The sequence below is a fragment of the Podarcis bocagei genome, assembly GCF_964188305.1.
Source record: "Podarcis bocagei genome assembly, chromosome: 5".
NCBI classification, from domain to species: Eukaryota; Metazoa; Chordata; class Lepidosauria; order Squamata; family Lacertidae; genus Podarcis; species Podarcis bocagei.
In genome coordinates this window covers 95,669,916-95,689,207 of record NC_138129.1, presented here as the reverse complement: position 1 = coordinate 95,689,207, position 19,292 = coordinate 95,669,916, and the positions used below count along the sequence as shown (strand labels likewise).

General features: G+C 41.4%; 1 protein-coding gene across 1 annotated transcript in view; it reads right to left on the bottom strand.

Moving 5' to 3' along the window:
- Positions 1-19,292, bottom strand: part of ACBD6 (acyl-CoA binding domain containing 6) — a 95,388-nt gene that overhangs the window by 34,258 nt on the left and 41,838 nt on the right. The window contains exon 6 of the mRNA XM_081194516.1: positions 14,066-14,155. Within this exon, the coding sequence (XP_081050642.1) occupies positions 14,066-14,155 (90 nt within the window). The remainder of the gene's footprint in view (positions 1-14,065; positions 14,156-19,292) is intronic.

Sequence of the window (19,292 nt, the reverse complement as noted above, 5' to 3'; positions counted from 1 at the left end):
ATAAAGGCTTTTTATATAGTTAGTTAATTGGCTGGTGGGCAAAAAAACGACCACCTTCATGGAGGTAAAGTATATATATATATATCATTACATGCATTTCTGACATCTACACTAATGCTTGTGGAATGGTTATAAAATGGGCTTAATACAAGGCATGTTTGATTGGCTAGTGGAAATGTCTGAATTCCCTGGGGTCAGACCACTATAAGATATAGTACTTTGATACATGACTGATACACTGACTTAAGGATTTAGACAGTTCAGGTTGTCATACAGAAGCAGAAATACTTTAAGCAGCCAGATCACTTAATCATTCAGGTCAACCATCTATAAGAGATTGCAATTATGTAACTCAGACTGGTAGAATGGGAGCCTTGTTTGTATAATGACGGGTCATAGCTCAGTGGTAGGACATTAGTTCTGCATGCTGAAACTCCCAGCTTTACTCTCTGCCACCTCTGGGAAGGACTGGGAAACCATTCAGTGTAGTCTACAATATTGGAGGCAATGCTCAGCTAGGTGGACAAGCTATCAAAACTCACATCTCTGCAGGGAGGTAAACCCAACTAACTGATCTTCTTAAAACTGATCAGATTCTTAAGAACGACAGATTCTTTCTGTTAATTTTAATGTGAGGAGAAAAAAGTAGTAACTGGTTTAGAGATTCAGACACCTTTTAATGAGGCTGATGGGAGAATATTGTGCAAATTTCTAGCAAATGTATAGTGGGATACTATGCCTGAATATTTGTTTAATTTTTAATTCTAATGCCTGCAATAATAATAATAATAATAATAATAATAATAATAATAATAATAATAATAATAATAATAATAATTTATTATTTGTACCCCGCCCATCTGGCTGGGCCTCCCCAGCCACTCTGGGCGGCTTCCATAGAAACAAAAAATACAGTAAAACATCACAGATTAAAAGCTTCCCTGAACAGGGCTGCCTTAAGATGTCTTCTAAATGTCAGGTAGTTATTCATCGCTTTGACATCTGGTGGGAGGGCGTTCCACAGGGCGGGCGCCACTACCGAGAAGGCCCTCTGCCTGGTTCCCTGTAGCTTTGCTTCTCGCAATGAGGGAACCGCCAGAAGGCCCTCGGCGCTGGACCTCAGCGTCTGGGCAGAACGATGGGGTGGAGACGCTCCTTCAGGTATAATAAAGTTCCATGTGAAAACACTGTGGAAGTAGCAGAAGCCATGTGCTACTACAACGTGCAAAGGGACTTGTTTTCTACTTTTGGGGACCGATGCAGGTCTTATTTTGGGCGATTCTGCAAAAACCAACCTATTTAGTTGGTTATACATTATGATACAACCATGTGCATACCGCTTAGTCACAGTAGTTTCTAAGCAGTGTACAGGAGACCAATACAGGAAGACTAAAAAGGAGCTTAAATCATGAAGTCAGGGGCCTGCCTGACTACAACATCCAAACCTGGACCCGCAATAACAGCCCCATGGCTCCTGGTGGATATGAGCCAGCCACGCATCTGAGCCATGGGGGAACACTAACAGCAACTCCCCCAAGACACCAGTGCAGGGATATAAGGAATCATGCAGTCCCTGAGGTATCCTGGACTCAAGTTGTTAAGGGCCTTGCAAATTAATTCAATAACTTCGAACCTGGCCCAGCACCATATTGGCAGCCAGTGCAAGCTTTTGAGCACTGGAGTTATGTGCTGGCGATAGTCCAGGGACCCCCCTTGCCAGAAGTCTCAGTTCTGCCAAGCTTATTCTAACTCAAGAGGATGCGCTCCCTCAAGTACCTCTGTCTCCCAGCCTTGTAGAAATCAAAGACTGCAAAATAAGGCAAGGTCCCTTTAACCAGTCAGTCAGCAACTCCAGGGATTTTGTCAGCCAACGTAAGGCTCTGTGCAGGGACAACACAAGCTCTTCAGCTAGCTGCCTGGCTCCCCGCCCCCCCCCGCCCCAATATCCGCTAATAACATGCAAAAAGACTGGTTTGCTTAAAGTGTTGGGCAACTGTCATCTTCCTATTAAATACAGCCAGCAGCAGAAGTCTATAAGCAGCAGCAGGAATGAAGGATTTCCTTTTAACTTCAAATAAATTCTTTCATCAGAGAGAGTTCTGTGGATTGACAGGGTGCGAATATGATTGATGCCATCTTGAAAAATAGGGATTTGTCACTGCTAAGTAGAGACAGAAGATGTGCATGTTGTTTCATGCTTCAAGATGAAACCCAGGATTAAAGGAAACAATTTGAGGCTAGAGCCCTTCTGTTATGATGCACTCACCTGGAAAACTGACTCAGCTGCCAGAGGAATCTTGTTTTGTTCTTGAACAACAGGTTACATTTTCACACCTGACTTTTTTTTTTTAAAGAGCAAATAGCTCAAAGAGGGTTTAAACCTTCTAAACAATTTCCAAAATTATACAGGTGATTTACCACATTAGGCACATGTTTGTCAGATGACTAAACCACCAAATCTAAATACACAGTAACAAGATAAGGATAATTAAAAAGGAAATAGGACCATCCAAGAATGTCATATGCCATATTAAAATACAATTTTTAAAATGTATGCTTAGAGGCACATTCCACAAAACATTTCTTGGAGGGGATTAATATTTAACAGCTATGTGGATTGGATGAAACTTTTTGTAGAACAGACTTTGGGTGATAGGTGTTAACCAAACACATATATTCTAGACTATATAGTACATTTATTTCAATGGTAAATATATTTAGCTCCCACCTACTGCTGTTTCAACCCTGACATATCTATATATCTGAATTTGGATGCTTGGCAACCACAAATAACTTGTTTTGCAACATTAAGAGGATGTATCAGTATATACACCACTGTCAAAATATTTCCAAGAGAAGCATGTTTTAGGACTGGATTATATGATGATGAGCTTTGAAAACAAAGTTCTCTACACTCTTCACTGGTAATAATGCACCTAAATATAAAGCTTTGTACATTCTTTCAAGGGCAGCTTCAAATACTAACTATAGAACAGGAGGTGTGTGGGAAGGAATGACTTTTTTTTTCATTTCAAAACCCTCATCTTCTTTCCTGATAGCAAGTTTTGTATTTAGGGACGCTGTGAACCACAAATGAGCTAATCAACAATAACTTCAGTTTCCCAATAAGTCACGGGATTCACCACCACCACAAGGGGTTAAAATATACACACCAAAGTCTAGCAAGTTTTGAAAAGTACTCCAGTCCACATCCAATAGGTTGAGTACAAACCAAAATAAATCACTGTCGTATCCAAAAAATACTTTAAAGTTCCAGCAGAAACTTGTGAATGCTTTGAATGATGTTTTTGCTGAAAAGGTTTTCCCCCCCCTCAGAAGACATAAACAGCATCTGCTGAGCACTGACCACTTAGCATTCAACCTGCTGCCAACCTGCATTCTTCAGAGAGACCTGTGAGAGAAATGTGGAGCTGTGCCACTTCTAATAACTGTGACTGGCACCAAGTCAATGCTTTAATGCAGAAAGCTACCCTCTGTCACTAAGCAGATCTTTCCTTTCTTTTGGTTAATGGATTTCACAACCATTGGCAGGAGTATAAACAGGGTGGGCATATATGCTTGCAGCCTACAGAGAGCTTCCTGGAACAGCCAAATTGAGAAACAGCAGGGAAGAACTGGTGTTGGGCAAACTACCCTTTTTACACTTATGATATGCTGCTGTTTTCTCTGCCCTCCTCTCTTGGCATTTTCAGCAGGCCTGCAGCAAGAAATCTGGTAGCGGAAGTGCTCAAGGAGCCGCAGGAGAGAGGAGGCAATCAGAAGAGTACAGTATTCAGAAAAAACAGAGGTCATACTTTCTTTTCCAGGGTAAAAATAAATAAATTACTTATTCCAGAATGTATGTACTTGTTTCCTCACATTACCTGGTTGAAATGCAAACACTCAGTCTGAGAGTGCTGTACTTGCTGATCACAGGGTTTTGTTTTTTGTTTTGAAAAGATTCAAATAAGGACTGAAGCTGTGAAAGAAGATGGGAGATTAAATAATATGTTTTCAGATGATAATGGCCTACTAATGTAAAATAGGTCAGAATTACAGGGTTGTTTTGTTTTTTTAAGTAAATGCAACACAGGATGTTGGAGAACCAACCGTTTGGGAAAGAAGCAAAACATACTCGATGGCCCTTGTGGTCTCTTCCAACTCTATGATTCTATGATTCATACCCAAGCGGCCTCTTTAAAGGCATAGCTAAACATTTGAAGGCACCAAGAATTAAAATTTAGAAGATTTAACATGGCTACTCATTCATGGCTGCAAAGAAATTTATGAAGATTAAGTATTCTGAAGAAATCTATACATTTGTCCAATCTGATAGGGATCAATACCAGCCTTCCCCATCCTGGTACCTACAATCGTTTTGGAGCACAAACTGCCATCTGCCCCAGCCAGCCCGGTTAACCGTCAGGGAACACTGGCAGGTCATTGGCAGAGGCTGATCTATACTAGAGAACAATCCTATAATAAATTCTTGTTTAAGTTGAACTTCCTTAAGCTGGATAAAGTTGGAAAAAAAATTACACAGTCCAGCAGCATATAAAGCTTTTGGGTGCTCATTGTGTACTGACAGAAGGATTCATCAGTGAAATGGGGGATGTGCATTTCTGGCGATTCCCCTTCCCACTGCAGTGCCTGTCATCATGGCAAATACACTTGTAGGTTACTTAGATAAAGCTGGGTTTATTCCAACATGTGATTTAACATGTTGATTTTTAAATAACATTTATAATCCTTCCTTGCAACAAAAAACCTCATGGTAGTCTTACATTACATTATATAAGGTATGTACGACACTGGGCATAATTTAGTACATTAAGAATCGTAAAAGGTCAGCAGTATTATTTTTCAGTAAAAGCCTTGGATACCTAAGAAATATCTTTCAGCATTTAACAGCTTTTAATTTGGATGGTAATTTTACAAAGTGAATTAGAGCTGTTAGATTCAAGTCTGAGAGAGAAGGGTGCTGGCTGCACATCAGAGCTATCTAACAGTCAAAGTAGTACAACACAAAATTGTCCGTTAGCAGCTATACTACTTGAAAATTTGCATACAGCCATTTGTTTCTGTAGTAAAATGTGAAAAAGATCCATACCTTTTTTATTGCCATTTGCCATATACATGCAAACAGAATTTGTTTGGGAGCATTCTGGTACAATTACAGACGTGAAGGCACGGCAAACAAGTGAACAAAAGCCGTAAGTATACTGCCCCTTAATCCTACTCGTGGACTTCTCATGGGATGGTCACGGTGGGGGAAAAGTTGCTTCCCTACACCCCTCCTTCAAGGTGGACCACTAAGTTATTGGTGTGTCTTGTCCTATATTCGTAATACTGATGCTCACTCACAACTGTACCTTTGCAAAAAGAATGTCAATTGGAGCCAGAGGAGGCCAGAAAGGAACGGTTTGAGCAAGAGGGGAGAGAGAGAGAGACAGTGAGTGAGTGAGAGTGTGTTACAGAGCTTTTGGGGAACACAAAACAACACTAAATGCAGGTTCTGAGCTACATAGACTATATAACTGCATCAAATTGGAAGATGACAGAATTAAAGGAGACATAAAAGCATTTTAGAGGCACAGAATAAAAAGGAGCAAGAAAATGGAAAGAAATACGAAGCCATCTTTGATTTATCCATAATTTCTACTTCATTTCTGGCTAATGGTGGAAATTAGTCTTCAGATAGTTGATAAAATCAGCCTGTCTGTGCTGGGTTAGTACCATGATCTGTGGCCAAGCAAGTACTTCTAAAAATTGATTTTTCTTTTTGGCAACCAATGGTCCAGTCAATAATAATGTCGTTTGAGAAGGATTGAGTCATGAGGGAGATGAACCTTCTCTTCCATTTATTATGTTTGTATTGTCTCTATTTGAAAAGCATGCCCCCCTTCCCAAAAACGTGCATGAGTGTACTATAAAAGAATTGATACTCTGCATCTTTGTCTCCAGAAGCCCTCTGACTCACAAGCACCTTCCCAATCTAAACTGATGGAATGCTTTCAGTCTGCAACAGGAAAGGTTACATATCGAGGCAGAAAGAAGTCCCCTCCTCTGAAATCAAAACTGACACTGGCAGGTTGGCCATCTTTCAAAAACATCTGTCCCAAAATGGATCAAGTGAACACTCAGGAGGGTGGCAACAGCACTGCCCTTGCTGAGGCAGAACTACACCTTACAAGAAACATGACACTGGCTGACATCAGTAGCTGCCACTGCTGGGGCACAGAAACACACAGAATTGTGTGAGGACACAGAGGGCCAACTTGGTATCATTTTTGGTGACAGACTGAAGGGTATAGTTCGGGTTCAGACATTTGGTGGATGTGCTTGGCTGAGGAGCCAGCAGGGCGAAGCTACCATCTGTGGGATTATGACTGAATGCTTCTAAGTCAGAATCGCCCCCTAAATGTAACAATACTTGAAAGGCACAGTTCCACCTTGAGTAAACAGCCCACTTTTTATATAAAAAAAGTACATTAGGTTATTAGTCAATAACAAGCAAACAACAACAAAAACTGCATAGGTCTTACACAGCCTCTGTAAATGCTGTGGAAGCAATAACCAAATTACACCGTGATGGTGCTCTACAACGCCACAAATGAAGATTTCACTTGATGGTACAGGAGGTAAGAACGCAGAACAATGCTGAAGCAGCACATTCTGATCTTTCCTGGGAAAGGAACAAAATGTACACTTGTGTCTTTTGAACAGCTGGCTTTCTGGCAATACAATAGCAAGGAAATGCTAAAGGTATAAATTTTACACAAAGCTCTTAAAAGAAAAGCTCCTGCTGTTGTTCATTTCAATTTCTAGCCCCCCCCCCGGGGGGGGGGGGCAGAAAAGACCATTTACCATCCTGATGAATAACCATAGTTAAGAATTTCCCCACTCACACCCTTGAAGTGCCCTTGCCCTTTTCTGAAGATAGCTATATTGTTTTCAATTAAAATGGCAACTCAGTGTTGAAACACGAGTAAGAATCTTGGGACTAACAAAGCCCCTCAGACCTCTTTGTCTTTTCTGTTGTGTTGGTTGCTCAGTATGCAAACAGGTATTATCAAGACGGAGGCTTCTTATAATAGCTGCTGAGGTCACGGCATCATTTCCCCCAAACATGCCCAAGGAGTAAAGATGGGGAACCTCCAGCCCAGGGGTCAAACCTAGCCCACCAGACCATTTTCAGGAAGTCACGTCCACCTGTGTCATACATGTCATACATGGGCAACTCCCCTATGAAAAAAGGTTGCAGCATTTGGGGCTTTTCAGTTTAGCGAAAGGGGAAGCGAGAGGCGGCATAACCGAAATTATGCGTGACATGGGAGAAAGAGGATAGAGAAAAGGTTTCCCCTCTACCCCAGAGCACTGGAGCTTGCAAGCACCCAAAGAAGCTGAATGTTCGAAGTTCTGGATTAACAGAAGAAAGTACTACTTCATGCGACACATATGGAATTCGCTCTCTCAGGAGGCAGTGATGGGGCCACCAACTTGTCTAATCTTCTTTTAAAGTCATCAAAATCCATGCAGGACAAGGCTATCAATGGCAACTAGCCACGATGCCTATGCTTTACCTCGACTGACAGGGCCGGTATACCTCTGAATACCAGCTGCTAGGAATCACATGTGGGGTAGAGTGCTATTGTGCTCATGCCTTGCTTGAAGCTTCCCATAGGCATCTGGTTCCGCTGTGGGAACAGGACGTTGGACTGGATGAACCATTGGCCTGATTCAGCAAGTTCTTCTTACATTCTTATGACGTAAGGTGTGGGGCCGGAACAATCAGGAATTTAAAGTGGGCTCCCTACTGTTCCTTTGCTGCAACAAGGCGAATGCCCAGCCCTTCATCAGTTGATGGGTGGTCAGAGCATGCCTTGCTCAAGGTGGAGGAAGCTGATAGCATTCAGCTAAAACCACTTCTCCCTCCCAGCCCTGTCCCCTGAAGCTCAGGAATTTAAAATGCAGCACAGAGCTTTCAAAAAGGCTTGCAATGTACCTTTAAAGGATCATCACAGGGGCTGTTTGAAAGCCCTTTGCACAATCCACAGTGGAGCAGTGCAGCAATGTAAGCAAAGGACTTTCAAACAGCCCTTACAATGCTCCTGCGAATATTTGCAAAACTATGCTGAAACAGCACAAGGGCTCTTTCAATGTCCCCATGCTGCAATCTGAAGTCCTACCAATTCAGTCCAACCTTCAAAGGGCAGCCTCACCTGACATCAGGTTACTGACAAGTGGGCAGCCATGAGGGATGGGGAGGTGTTAAGATCTGGCCCACCAGCAAGAAAATGTTCTCCATCCCTCCCATAGAGAAAGATTATAGCTGAGTAGAACCAAAAGGAGGAGGGGAATGAGGCAGCAAAGGTAAGTGTGTTAGGCAAATGGTATTCTTCAGAGCAGTTGCTAGAGAGAAGGTGCATTTGTGTATGTGACTGAGGGATTTCCAAAACAGTTCATTTCCTTTTTCTTCTTAGTTATCAGGCAGTATTTGCCCCACCTGGGGGAGTGAATGAGTGTGTTGCAGGGAAGTGGGAGAGATAGGCGCCCGGCAAAAATATTCATCTTCTCCCAGCCTTTGGCAGATTAAACATCTATGGCCTTTTAAACATTGGGGGAACTGTTTTTGTGGGACGCGGGTGGCACTGTGGGTTAAACCACAGAGCCTAGGACTTGCTGATCAGAAGGTCAGCGGTTCAAATCCCCGCGATGGGGTGAGCTCCCGTTGCTTGGTCCTTGCTCCTGCCAACCTAGCAGTTCGAAAGCATGTCAAAGTGCAAGTAGATAAATAGGCTCCGGCGGGAAGGTAAACAGCGTTTCCGTGCGCTGCTCTGGTTCACCAGAAGCGGCTTAGTCATGCTGGCCACATGATCCAGAAGCTGTACGCCGGCTCCCTCGGCCAGTAAAGCGAGATGAGCGCCGCAACCCCAGAGTCGGCCACGACTGGAACTAATGGTCAGGGGTCCCTTTATTTTTACCTTAACTGTTTTTGTATGTTACTTTGTTGTGTATTTTTGTGTTTGATATTGTAAATTGCCCTGTGATTCTTAGTTGAAGAGCAGTATAGAAAACAAAGAAACAAATAAACACTCACAGAGATGGGAGGTATTATTGTTAAGGGCATACATTTTTGATACTTATTGTTCCCAGCACTAAGGGGGTTTTTTTGTTTGCTTGTTTAAAAAAACTGCTTCTGCCATCTTATTTTGGAAATGATCTTTTATGATAATTTGTGAATTTATTTATCGTTTTATTCAGGCTATGAGCTGCTTTTAGAGTTCTATAGGGGAACCAAAAGGCAGGATTTAAATATTTTAGTTAAACAAAACAAAGTGTATCAACTGATAATAGTGCCTGTTTTAGTTTTCCTTTTTGTGTATGGAACATATGCAGGTCTAAACTACAAAGAGTTAAGTATTTCTGTGTTTATTCCTCTACACTGGTAAAACTGATATTTACAAACATTTGTGAAAACAATTATCTCCTCTCACAAAGGCATTCTAATTCTTCACTAATATATCAGATTTAACTAAATTAAACATAGTTAAGAATGTTTGGCTGGTGTTAACACCAGGCAATTTACCTTGTTAAGCTCACCCAATTTGCCTTTTTTAAAATAAAGAAAAAGCTGGCATTGTTAACAAATCTGTAAAGGATCTTATGCAATCCGGTCTTGATGACTTATTTAAACTATCAATATCCTCTCAAAGTCTATTGTCTCCTCTACAAACACTTCAAACTGTGGTAGACTTTCAGATTTATCAGCTAGAGGTCTCTCTCTAACATCCTCTGTAAGAAAGATTTGTAAATATGTTATATCACTCTGCAATTATCTCCATGAACCATCAGCGCTCAACTCATATCCTGGTGGGTATAACAGACCTGCCCATTTCCATTCAGATTTCCTGCGTTTAATGCGTTAACTGTGATCATAGACCTTTTTGGCTTTACCTAGTTACTTTCAAACCATTTCTAACGTTCAGTAGATAAGAGTTACTGTTTATATTCTTAATCTGGTATGAATCTTGGTGATAACTTCAAATTTTATAACATCCTATGCAAGATGGAAATTAGCCATATCACAAATTACAGCTTTAGTACAATGATGCAAAAAACTAGCTTGAGAGTACTTGGTTACTCCCTCACGCATAGCAGCAAGCTTATGTACTTAAGGAACAAGGAGCAATCTGCCACTCACCAGATTTATCATCTAAGATTTGCACTGCTTGTGCATGTCTATATGCATGTATGACTGTGTATTACCTGGTGCGCATGTCAGCTGTAGGTGGCCTCACCCACTTTTTGGCTACATGTGGCTCCCAAAGGGATTGGAAGGTATTGACAAGGCTTTCAGGGCAGAAAGGGTTATACACCTCTGCTCTAAATCATAAGACAAACCACCACTCCAAGTTCACACATGAGAACAAACTGCAGCTAACTGAAAAACAGAAGTTTTCTGATCTCCTCCCTTGTGAATGGGAGAGGGGAAGGGGAGAGAAGGCAGAGCACAATCAGCCAAAGACTTGTGCACATAACACGAAGCATGGACAAGTGTTATATCTGAACTCTGCCTATTTATTCACAGTAGGCATACCTATTTTTTTATCTGTGTTAAAATTAGAAAACAAAACAGGAGATCTGGATTTTGGATCTGGGGCAGCCACTCACTTACAAGATGCCCAAACCATCTAAGTTCTAAGTATAGCTCTCAAGACAGAGCCACCCACTAGGAAAAGGCCTGTGGCTAAGGATTTAGGTAATTAGATTACACAAATGACCCTTTTCAACACAAAGCAAAGCCTACCTCCCACTCCACAAATTAGTTCTTTCTGCACTCCCCCCCATCCCAAGCAATCACCATCTCTTTTCAAATGTATTATTAAAGGTAATTATCAACACTGAAAAGAGCTGGACTCAGCCTGCCCTATAATCTGGAAGGAAAAAAGCTCTGCCACTCTGTTGCTGCAGTTCAAATATTCCCCCCCCTAAACACCTGCCAATTTAAGGCCAGAGTAAAGGCCACCTCAAGCTGACTCAAAACTCCACAAAGCTGGGGAATTGGAAGTTAAGTCTGATGTCTTAACAGATGTGCCCCATGGTCAGCAATGTTGCTGTTCATACAGCAAAATAAGCTTTCTTACAACTTACCCTCCCAGCACTCGCATTCGGGTCTTTAAGGCCAAAATACAGACTGGGAAAATAAACTGGGACCAGCAAAGATGTCCTGCCATATGAAACATCTGAGGCCTCCTGTGAATGAATCAATGTCTGCTTGTTGCTTACATCATATATATAAGATGTATTTTTTAGACTGTGTTGTGCCTACAGCAGTTTTTCAGGTTCCCACGATCATCTAAAAATGGTGACTCTGGATCTAACCACTGCCCAACACTCATTCTAGCCATTCCACATTAGTATTCACTATGTGGTACCATCTGCAAGCACTGAAGAACTGGCCGAACTTTTGCTTTAGAAATCAAAGTGTGCTCGCCTAGACCAGTACTATTTGCTCTGACTGGCAAATGCAGCTCTCAAGCAAAGCATTGTTTTACTACTGTATGGTGCCATTGAGAGCGTGCTCACTTATGGCTTATGTGTGTGGTACGGAAGCTGTACTACCGAGGACAGGATGGGGTTGTGCAGGGTTGTTAAGGCAGCAGAGAGCATTGTTGGCTGCCCACTCTCCACCTTAGAGCAGATTTATGCCACAAGGTGCCGTAGGAAGGCACTGGACATAGTAAAAGATCCATCGCATCCTGGTCACTGTCTCTTCGAGCTCTTGCCGTCGGGACGGAGATACAGGTCGATGAAGACAAGAACGAGCCGTCTTAAGAACAGCTTCTTCTCCAGAGCGATCTCGGCCCTGAATGGGAAGCCCGGACTTTGAAAGTCATCTAATCTCCCTTGCTGTATTATACTGTATTGTTTAATTAGTGTTTTTATGGAGCAGTCAAGTAATTTCGTTGTCCCTGATGGGGGCAATGACAATAAAGATATTATTATTATTATTATCATTATTATTATTATTATTATTATTATTATTATTATTATTATTATTATTATTTGATGAAGGTACAAGCCTCAGTTTACTACTGGTGTGTGTAGACACAGGACATGACTAACAGAAAAGTTCTAAAGTTTTCCGTAACCTCAAATTAACTAATACTGTATAAAAGAACAAATCTTCTGATGTTTAAAGTGTATGTGGAAACTTTTTTTTTATTCTGACAAAAGGTTTGCAACTGTAGTTTGGAGTATGTCCTCCTCTAGAATAAAGGTCTCTGCTTTCCTCAGCCTAAAGATAACATCATATGCACAAACACACAAAATATTACTAGAATTTAACCCATGTTGGAGTCATGGATGCATGTGTGTCTATGTGCACATTGCCTGGCTTGTCTGATACATTTCTATTCCATTCAAGACCTTTTAGAAAGCCTCCTTTATTATTATTTGAGAGGAGGTGTAATACAAAATATTTTCATTTTATAACCATTATTAACCCCAAATAATCTGGCTAGAAAATGGCAATATATAAAAAGCAGGAAAGAGAAAAGGAGAGAAAGGTTTCTGTGTTTTAAAAAATGTAATTTCCCAAGTCAATTCCATGTTTAAAATTTGCAACCAGTACATTTTTTATGCTTTCAAAAACTGAAATAAACATCTTAAACTTTGAGTTATCATGGTACACCAGGTTGAAAAGATATCTAAGGATCAAAGAATAATATGCACTTTAACTGCACCTACTTAAGTATCAAGCACTAAACACTTCATCAACTAAGCTTGTGTTGCTCATTAAGAAACATTTTCTTCTTCTGAACTTTTATAACAGTTTACTAATGAAGCAACTATTAGTCAACTATTTATTGCATTGTTTGTAAAAAAGCTGTTTGTTGAAAAAGCTGACTGCTTTTAATGTAAGTATTTTTAAGCAAGGGCACAGGAAGCAAGTTGCTGCACATCATACCAAAGAAACTGACTGTAGAAATAAATCGTGTTCCAGCCCTAGTAGGGTTTCTCTCTCATGAAACCAGTGTGTATAACCCAACTGTAGTCAATTAACTCTGTACATCAGGAAGGAAATTCGTAGCTAGATAAAACTCTAATCTGTGCTCTACTCATCCCTTGGCTAAGTAAGCCCCACTTTTGCTGGTATGTCATCTTTAAAAAAAAAATCTCATTTCCCTTCAACAGCCATGATTTCATCACCTCTAAGCTGATGCATTAGTTCTCTTTCTGCATGATCTTTAGGCTCCTAGCACTTTTAAGTGAAAACAGAACGCTTTAAACAAATTCCCCTCCTCTCTATTATTTAATTGTCCTCACTTTCTCAGATTCAACTTATCTGATTTTCATCCCTCAGCTGACATCTCCATAATGCAGAAAATCTATCATCACTTCTATCAAACCTCTCCTCCAAAATTCTTCCAACAGAATTCTTCTGCTCATCTGTGTGAGGAGGAACAGCAGGAGGGCGAAAGAAACACTTCAGTCTTTTTCTTCGCATTGTTTGTTCACTCAAAATTGCCCACCTGAAGCTGCATTTCTCTTCACAGGGGAAAAGAAACAGAGACTCATGTATCTCCACCACTACACATTTATAGGAAAGCAGCCAGGGAGCAGCACAATTTGAAGTCAACAAATGGTCAGAGGGGAAATGGGTAACCCCCCGCTCTTGCCATTCCGCCCCACTCCTCAAGCTAGCAGAACCCTAGTGATGCTTTTCAGTTAATATGTACGGATGCTAACTCCCACATATCACCCAAGTTGGTCCTCCATTCATCTCTTCCTCCCTTCACTTGTGTTTGTGCTAAACCCTTGTAAGAAGGGACTGTGCTGCTCCTGTGTTCTGTAGAAAGTATGACATGGTGCTGTTGAGACATTAAACAGTACAACACTGAAATTATGATGAGCAGAGGCACCAAAAGTACTCAAACAGAGCAGAATCCTGAAAGAACCCTACATATCCTTCAGTTGTGCAACTGAGAACATTTTTGCTGTATTTGCTTCCCTTTTGAAATGCACTAGATATACCAGTGGTCACTGCTCCGATCTGTACCTGGCTGTTAACATCCGCCGTGTGTTGCAGCAGTACTGAGGCGAGTTCCTTGTGTCCTCTGTCACATGCCCAGTGCAGCAGAGCTCTGCCCTAAAATAGCAAGCAAACAACAACATTGAGTGAAACTGTTGTAAGAGCTTAAGATAACCAATGTGAGCCTCAAAGCATTTCCTTTGATACATTAATATCAACAGCGCTTGCACTGTAACAAAATAATTGCCTTTCTGAATTATAATTATTTATTAAATCTGTATGCCATCCTTCACCCGAAGATCACAGGGCAATTCACAACACAAAAATACAAAACAAAAACACAAAATATGTAAGAACAAACCAAACCAATAAGGATGCAATGGAGGCAGCCAAAGTATGCCTTCTTTGCTGTCTTCACGGCCACCAGGTAAGCTTGATGATCAGCCCTCACCAGTATTCAATTGCATTTGACCAGTTTTTCTCTTGCATTCAAGCCATCTCCCAGCTTGTTTCCTCTTCCTAAGCTCTGGAGTATACCAGGGAGCCAAGCGGGATCCAAGGAGTGAGAGAGGGTGCCCAGGGGTAATCATGTCAAAAGCCCAAGGCATCCAGATGTTCCACAAGTCACCCAGGGCTTCAGTCATATAAGTTGGGAAATCCCCCAGGGCCATCTGAAAAGCAATTGGGTCCATCAGCCTCTGAGGGAGGACCATTCTCATAGATCCCCTGCTTCTGCAGAGGGAGAAAGTTGTTGAGATCCTCAGACAAGGGACTGATGTCAATACTCCCCACTTTCAGATCACTTTCTTCCTGCCCAGCCAAGAAAACAAGGTCCAGAGTGTACCTGCCACACTTGCAGAAAAAATCTTCCTAACCACCCGTACTAAAGTGAAGCTGGAAATCATAACGCAGCTCATGAAATTTTGTAACAGAGTGCATTTCTTTCTGGACTATTCAAACTTCTTTGCAGTGCTTCATAAAGCCACCAGCTAGGTAGGTATGGCTCTTCCTCATCATGAATCTTGAGCAAGCAAGCAAGCAAGCGAGCAAGCAAGGTATTTAAGCACACAGCAAAGCTTTACATTTGAAGCTGAGAAGGATGGATGACACCTGCACCTAACCCAATTCATGTTTCATTCTACATGATATTCAGAAAGGCAGCAGATGTAGATCATTATTTTAAGTAGGAAAATGCTGTCTCAGGCTTCCACGCATTAAGCTTTTCAGCTCACTTTTAACCCAACAAGTAATTAATTTTGTAACACATTATTTTGATAGTACACTAATTAACCATGAATTAGAATGGGTTTTGGCAATTATTCTTTTTAGAAACATAGATGGCACCCAGATTAGTTCTATGAATTATTAAACCTTACTGCACTCAATTATACAGCACGGAATTGAAAAGGAGTGTGTGGATCTTAACATATCTGGCAAAAGCAAAAATGATTTTAAATTAATTCACTGATAAAAGTCTGGTTTATTCATCTGTCATTTATAGTCCATTCTCCATGTCAGGAGTGACTAGGTCTAGAACGGAGAGACGTTCTGCTCTGCCAAGATTGCAGAAGGTTGCATTATTCTACCTATTGAAAAGTCTGTTGGTTCCCCCTACCCTGGCTTATCCACAAATGGTTCCAGGTCAGGCATTAGCTTTCCCCATGCAATAGCTAGGTTCCATTTTGTGTCCACACAGTTCTCTAGGTGGTTTCCTCGCACATGCACTTTCCTGCTTTCCATTGCGGCTACCACTCCAGCCTAGGCTTCCTGCAGTTTCTTCTCTGGCAGTCTAAAACAACAGGTACAAACTTACTTGGGGTTGCAACACAGCTTAATTTTTTGCAAGTTCTCTTTCTCCACCAACAACCTAAGAGCAAAAACTTGGAACGCCAAAATTAAAAAGCTGCGTGTAAAAATGCATCTCAAGGAAACACGAGCTTTTCCTTGAAAAGAAAAGAAAAAAGATGCCAAGGTGTGTGTGGAGGATCTCCAAGTGGGAAGAGTGCAAAACAGGGTTAACATTTGCTCAATATTGTATGTCTACTGCCAACATAGCATTAACATGTATACCATATGCAAACTGCATAGAAGTTGTTTCTACAATCAAGCAGTACATACATTTTGTTAAATATAAAAAAATAAATATCTGTAGTGTCCTGTACACAAAGCTATGCAAAAATGCCTAAAGGCATCTGTTACCTGTGTTTGGAGGCCAGGTAGAACTGCTATGTACAGATGCCTTTAGGTACTTTTGCATAGCTTTGGTTTGGTACCTTTTTAAAGTTTCTGGCCTTGTGCCTTTAAAAGCAGTATGACACAAATCCAGCAGGATACGTTTTTCTTGGAAGGCAGGTGAGGCAGGTGGCGGACAAACCTACATTTGTTAAATGTCTATATATCAGGCTGCAGTTAAAGGTACAGGATCAGCAGCAAAAAAGAGAAAAAAGTGGCAACCAACATAGCCTAGAATCTAATTGAAAAAAATTCATTTCACGAGAGTAATATTGCAAGTGCTAGCCTTCCTTTTTAAATGAGAAAAGCTTCCACATTACAGCATGTTGTTTTCTAGGGTCTCAAACAAAGGCAAATAAAAAATATCCATACTTGTGCTTCCAAATTGCATTACCTATATCTCCCTATCTTTCCAAAGGTTATAAATTTGAAGAATTGGCAATACTAAGGCCTTTGATTAACCAGCTGGGTGGTTGGAGGCAGATATATCACATGTGCTAATACACATGGCACTGTTTATTGAAAGCAACCTCTCTAATACTATGCATTGTGCTAAATAATCACATTTTTAAATTTTAAGTGTAAACCATTCGGTGATACAACATTCCAGTAAGACTCTTATTCATTATCTTAATGCCAACAATTTCACAAATGGTATTTGGTGTTGAAGGGGCGGGGGAGAACCCTGGTTATGGACAGTGTTAGTCTGGCCTTCCCAGGCTGCAAACTATACTGATTAAGCATAATACAGCAATACTCCAGAGCCAAAAGCCAAATTGGAAGTGTTTCATGAGCTGAACAGCCTGTCCATTTTTGGCCCAAAATCTATGGTGTTTAACAGTTGTACAGCATCCCCAGGAGGACCGTATGCCACTAGATTATTCATTTTATTCCCAAACAGCAAATTGAAAATTGCTAGGAGCTGTGCCCTCAAATGAGTCCCACTCAAAGTAACTTTATTCATTTACATTTCTAGCATGCCCCATCTCTTGCATAAAATGTATTCAACCTTAAATTAGTCTAATATATGTACAGAATTAGTTTATGCTCCAAATCAAGGCTGTCTACACTGCATTGAAATAATGAAAATTCTGTGCCCAGGTAATCCAAATTCTGTGAAAAGGAAAGCTAAATTCTGGGACTAGTAATAATTATGAAGGTTAAGCACATTTTTCAGGACTGGTCTAATCTTTCTAGTGAACAGAAGAGGTGAGGTCAAAGGCAGGTCACTGAAATACCTAGGCCTTTGACTATTCAAAGTTTGTTCACAAGCTTCAGCTATTACCCACACACTTTCAAGCATATTTTCACAGGTATCGAGGCAAAAAACGGAAATGCTAAGATTTACAGGAAGCCGACTTCTGTTCCCAATATCACATTCTGCTGGTTTCCCTCATTCTCAAGGAATTACATCATATACCCAGCCCAGCCCAGCCCAAAATATATTCCGGATGTCCATTACTATTTTGTTCTTTTCTCATGGAGAACACGTTTTAGCTGCAAAAGAATGAGGATACTTCTTACGCTGTAAATGATCTGGAATAAAAATGCATAAATCTAATCCCAAGTACAGTGACCCTGCCTATTAAATCTTCCATGCCTCACTTGGCCAGCCTGTATAGCAGTTTCTCAAGTGAACAGCACATAAATTTTGCTTTGCTGCATGTCACAGGTCTAGTCACAAACAAAGCAAGTGGGGAGGCTAAGAGAAGAATTGCCTGCTTTCAAACATGTGTGTGCCTGAAGACAACATGTATAGGAACTGTTCTTAATTCAGACAGAAAGAGACAGCATAGCAAAGATTAACTAAAAGGCTCATTCAGTAGAAATATTGTATTCACTGCTGCACCCTTTACCATGAGTTTTTACTAGTGCACCCTTTACCATGAGTTTTTACTAGCAAGTTTCTTCATGGCTTCTTATTGGCTAGTCAGTGCCCGCTGCAAGATCAGAGATGCTCCATTTTATTTCCTGCTCTGAACAGCTTTCCCCCGCAAGCGAAAAAATTAAAACAAGAGGCCTTTCCTGGCACGAAAGAGGAAGGGGTGGGGTGGTGAAGAGACCCACAAAGCAAACAGCTGACCTGCCACCTTCAAATCTGAGGGATGCACAGAGAGGAGAGGGCGAAGGCAGCTGATTCTACCTGGGACTGCAAGAGAGAGCATGTGTGCGTGCGTGAATGTGATTGCTCACAGAAGCAGCGCATGCCCAACAGGCACCAGGGGCGGGCACACACCTGCAAGAGTTGTTGAGCTTTCTTTGGGGGAGATTGCCCAAAGTTGTTGTGCATATGCTCTCATACAGCAGCCTCTATTTGCAGCCTGGGTGGGGCACAGGGCACATTTCCTTCAATAGGAAGGCGATTTCGCCTAATTTGGGACTGGGAGGGTGGGACATCTGCAATTTCAAAACCTTTCCCCATGACTGCAGAGAGGATATAATCCTCAAGAGCGGACTGGCACCCTTTTTGAACAGGATGAAATCCCCCCACATCGGTATGAATTCCTCCCAGCCCTGCTTAAGAGCTATTTTGGCATTGTTTTAACAGTGCTTTTTTCTATCAGCTTGTGCCCAAGGGCCCTGGCACCCCCTTTCCAAAGCCTTTGGGAGGTCGGATGCTCTTGAGGGGGGTTGGAGCACCTTCCCAAAGGCTGCCTTTGGGAAGGTTTGAAAAAGGTTTGAAAAGGAGGCAAATTTAAACACTGAATGCAAGCCACATCTGCACAGGCACAAGTGGGAGTGCACTCCATGTTGTGTACTTCCAACTGTCCTTTCCCATTTCTGCAGTGTTAGAAACTGGGGTAGAAAAGGTGGACGGCTCCTGGAACCTGGGCGCCAAAACAGAATGTCTAGTTGCCACTGGGGGGCAGGTTGACAACAGGTTGCTATAGATATCAGAAAGTTCAGTTCTGGTTTATTACTACTGATCACCAGAAAATAATCACAAACCATTCCTGGACTTGCAATTTATACAAATTTATCCTATATGGCTAAACAACCTGTGACCTCTGGCAATACTGAT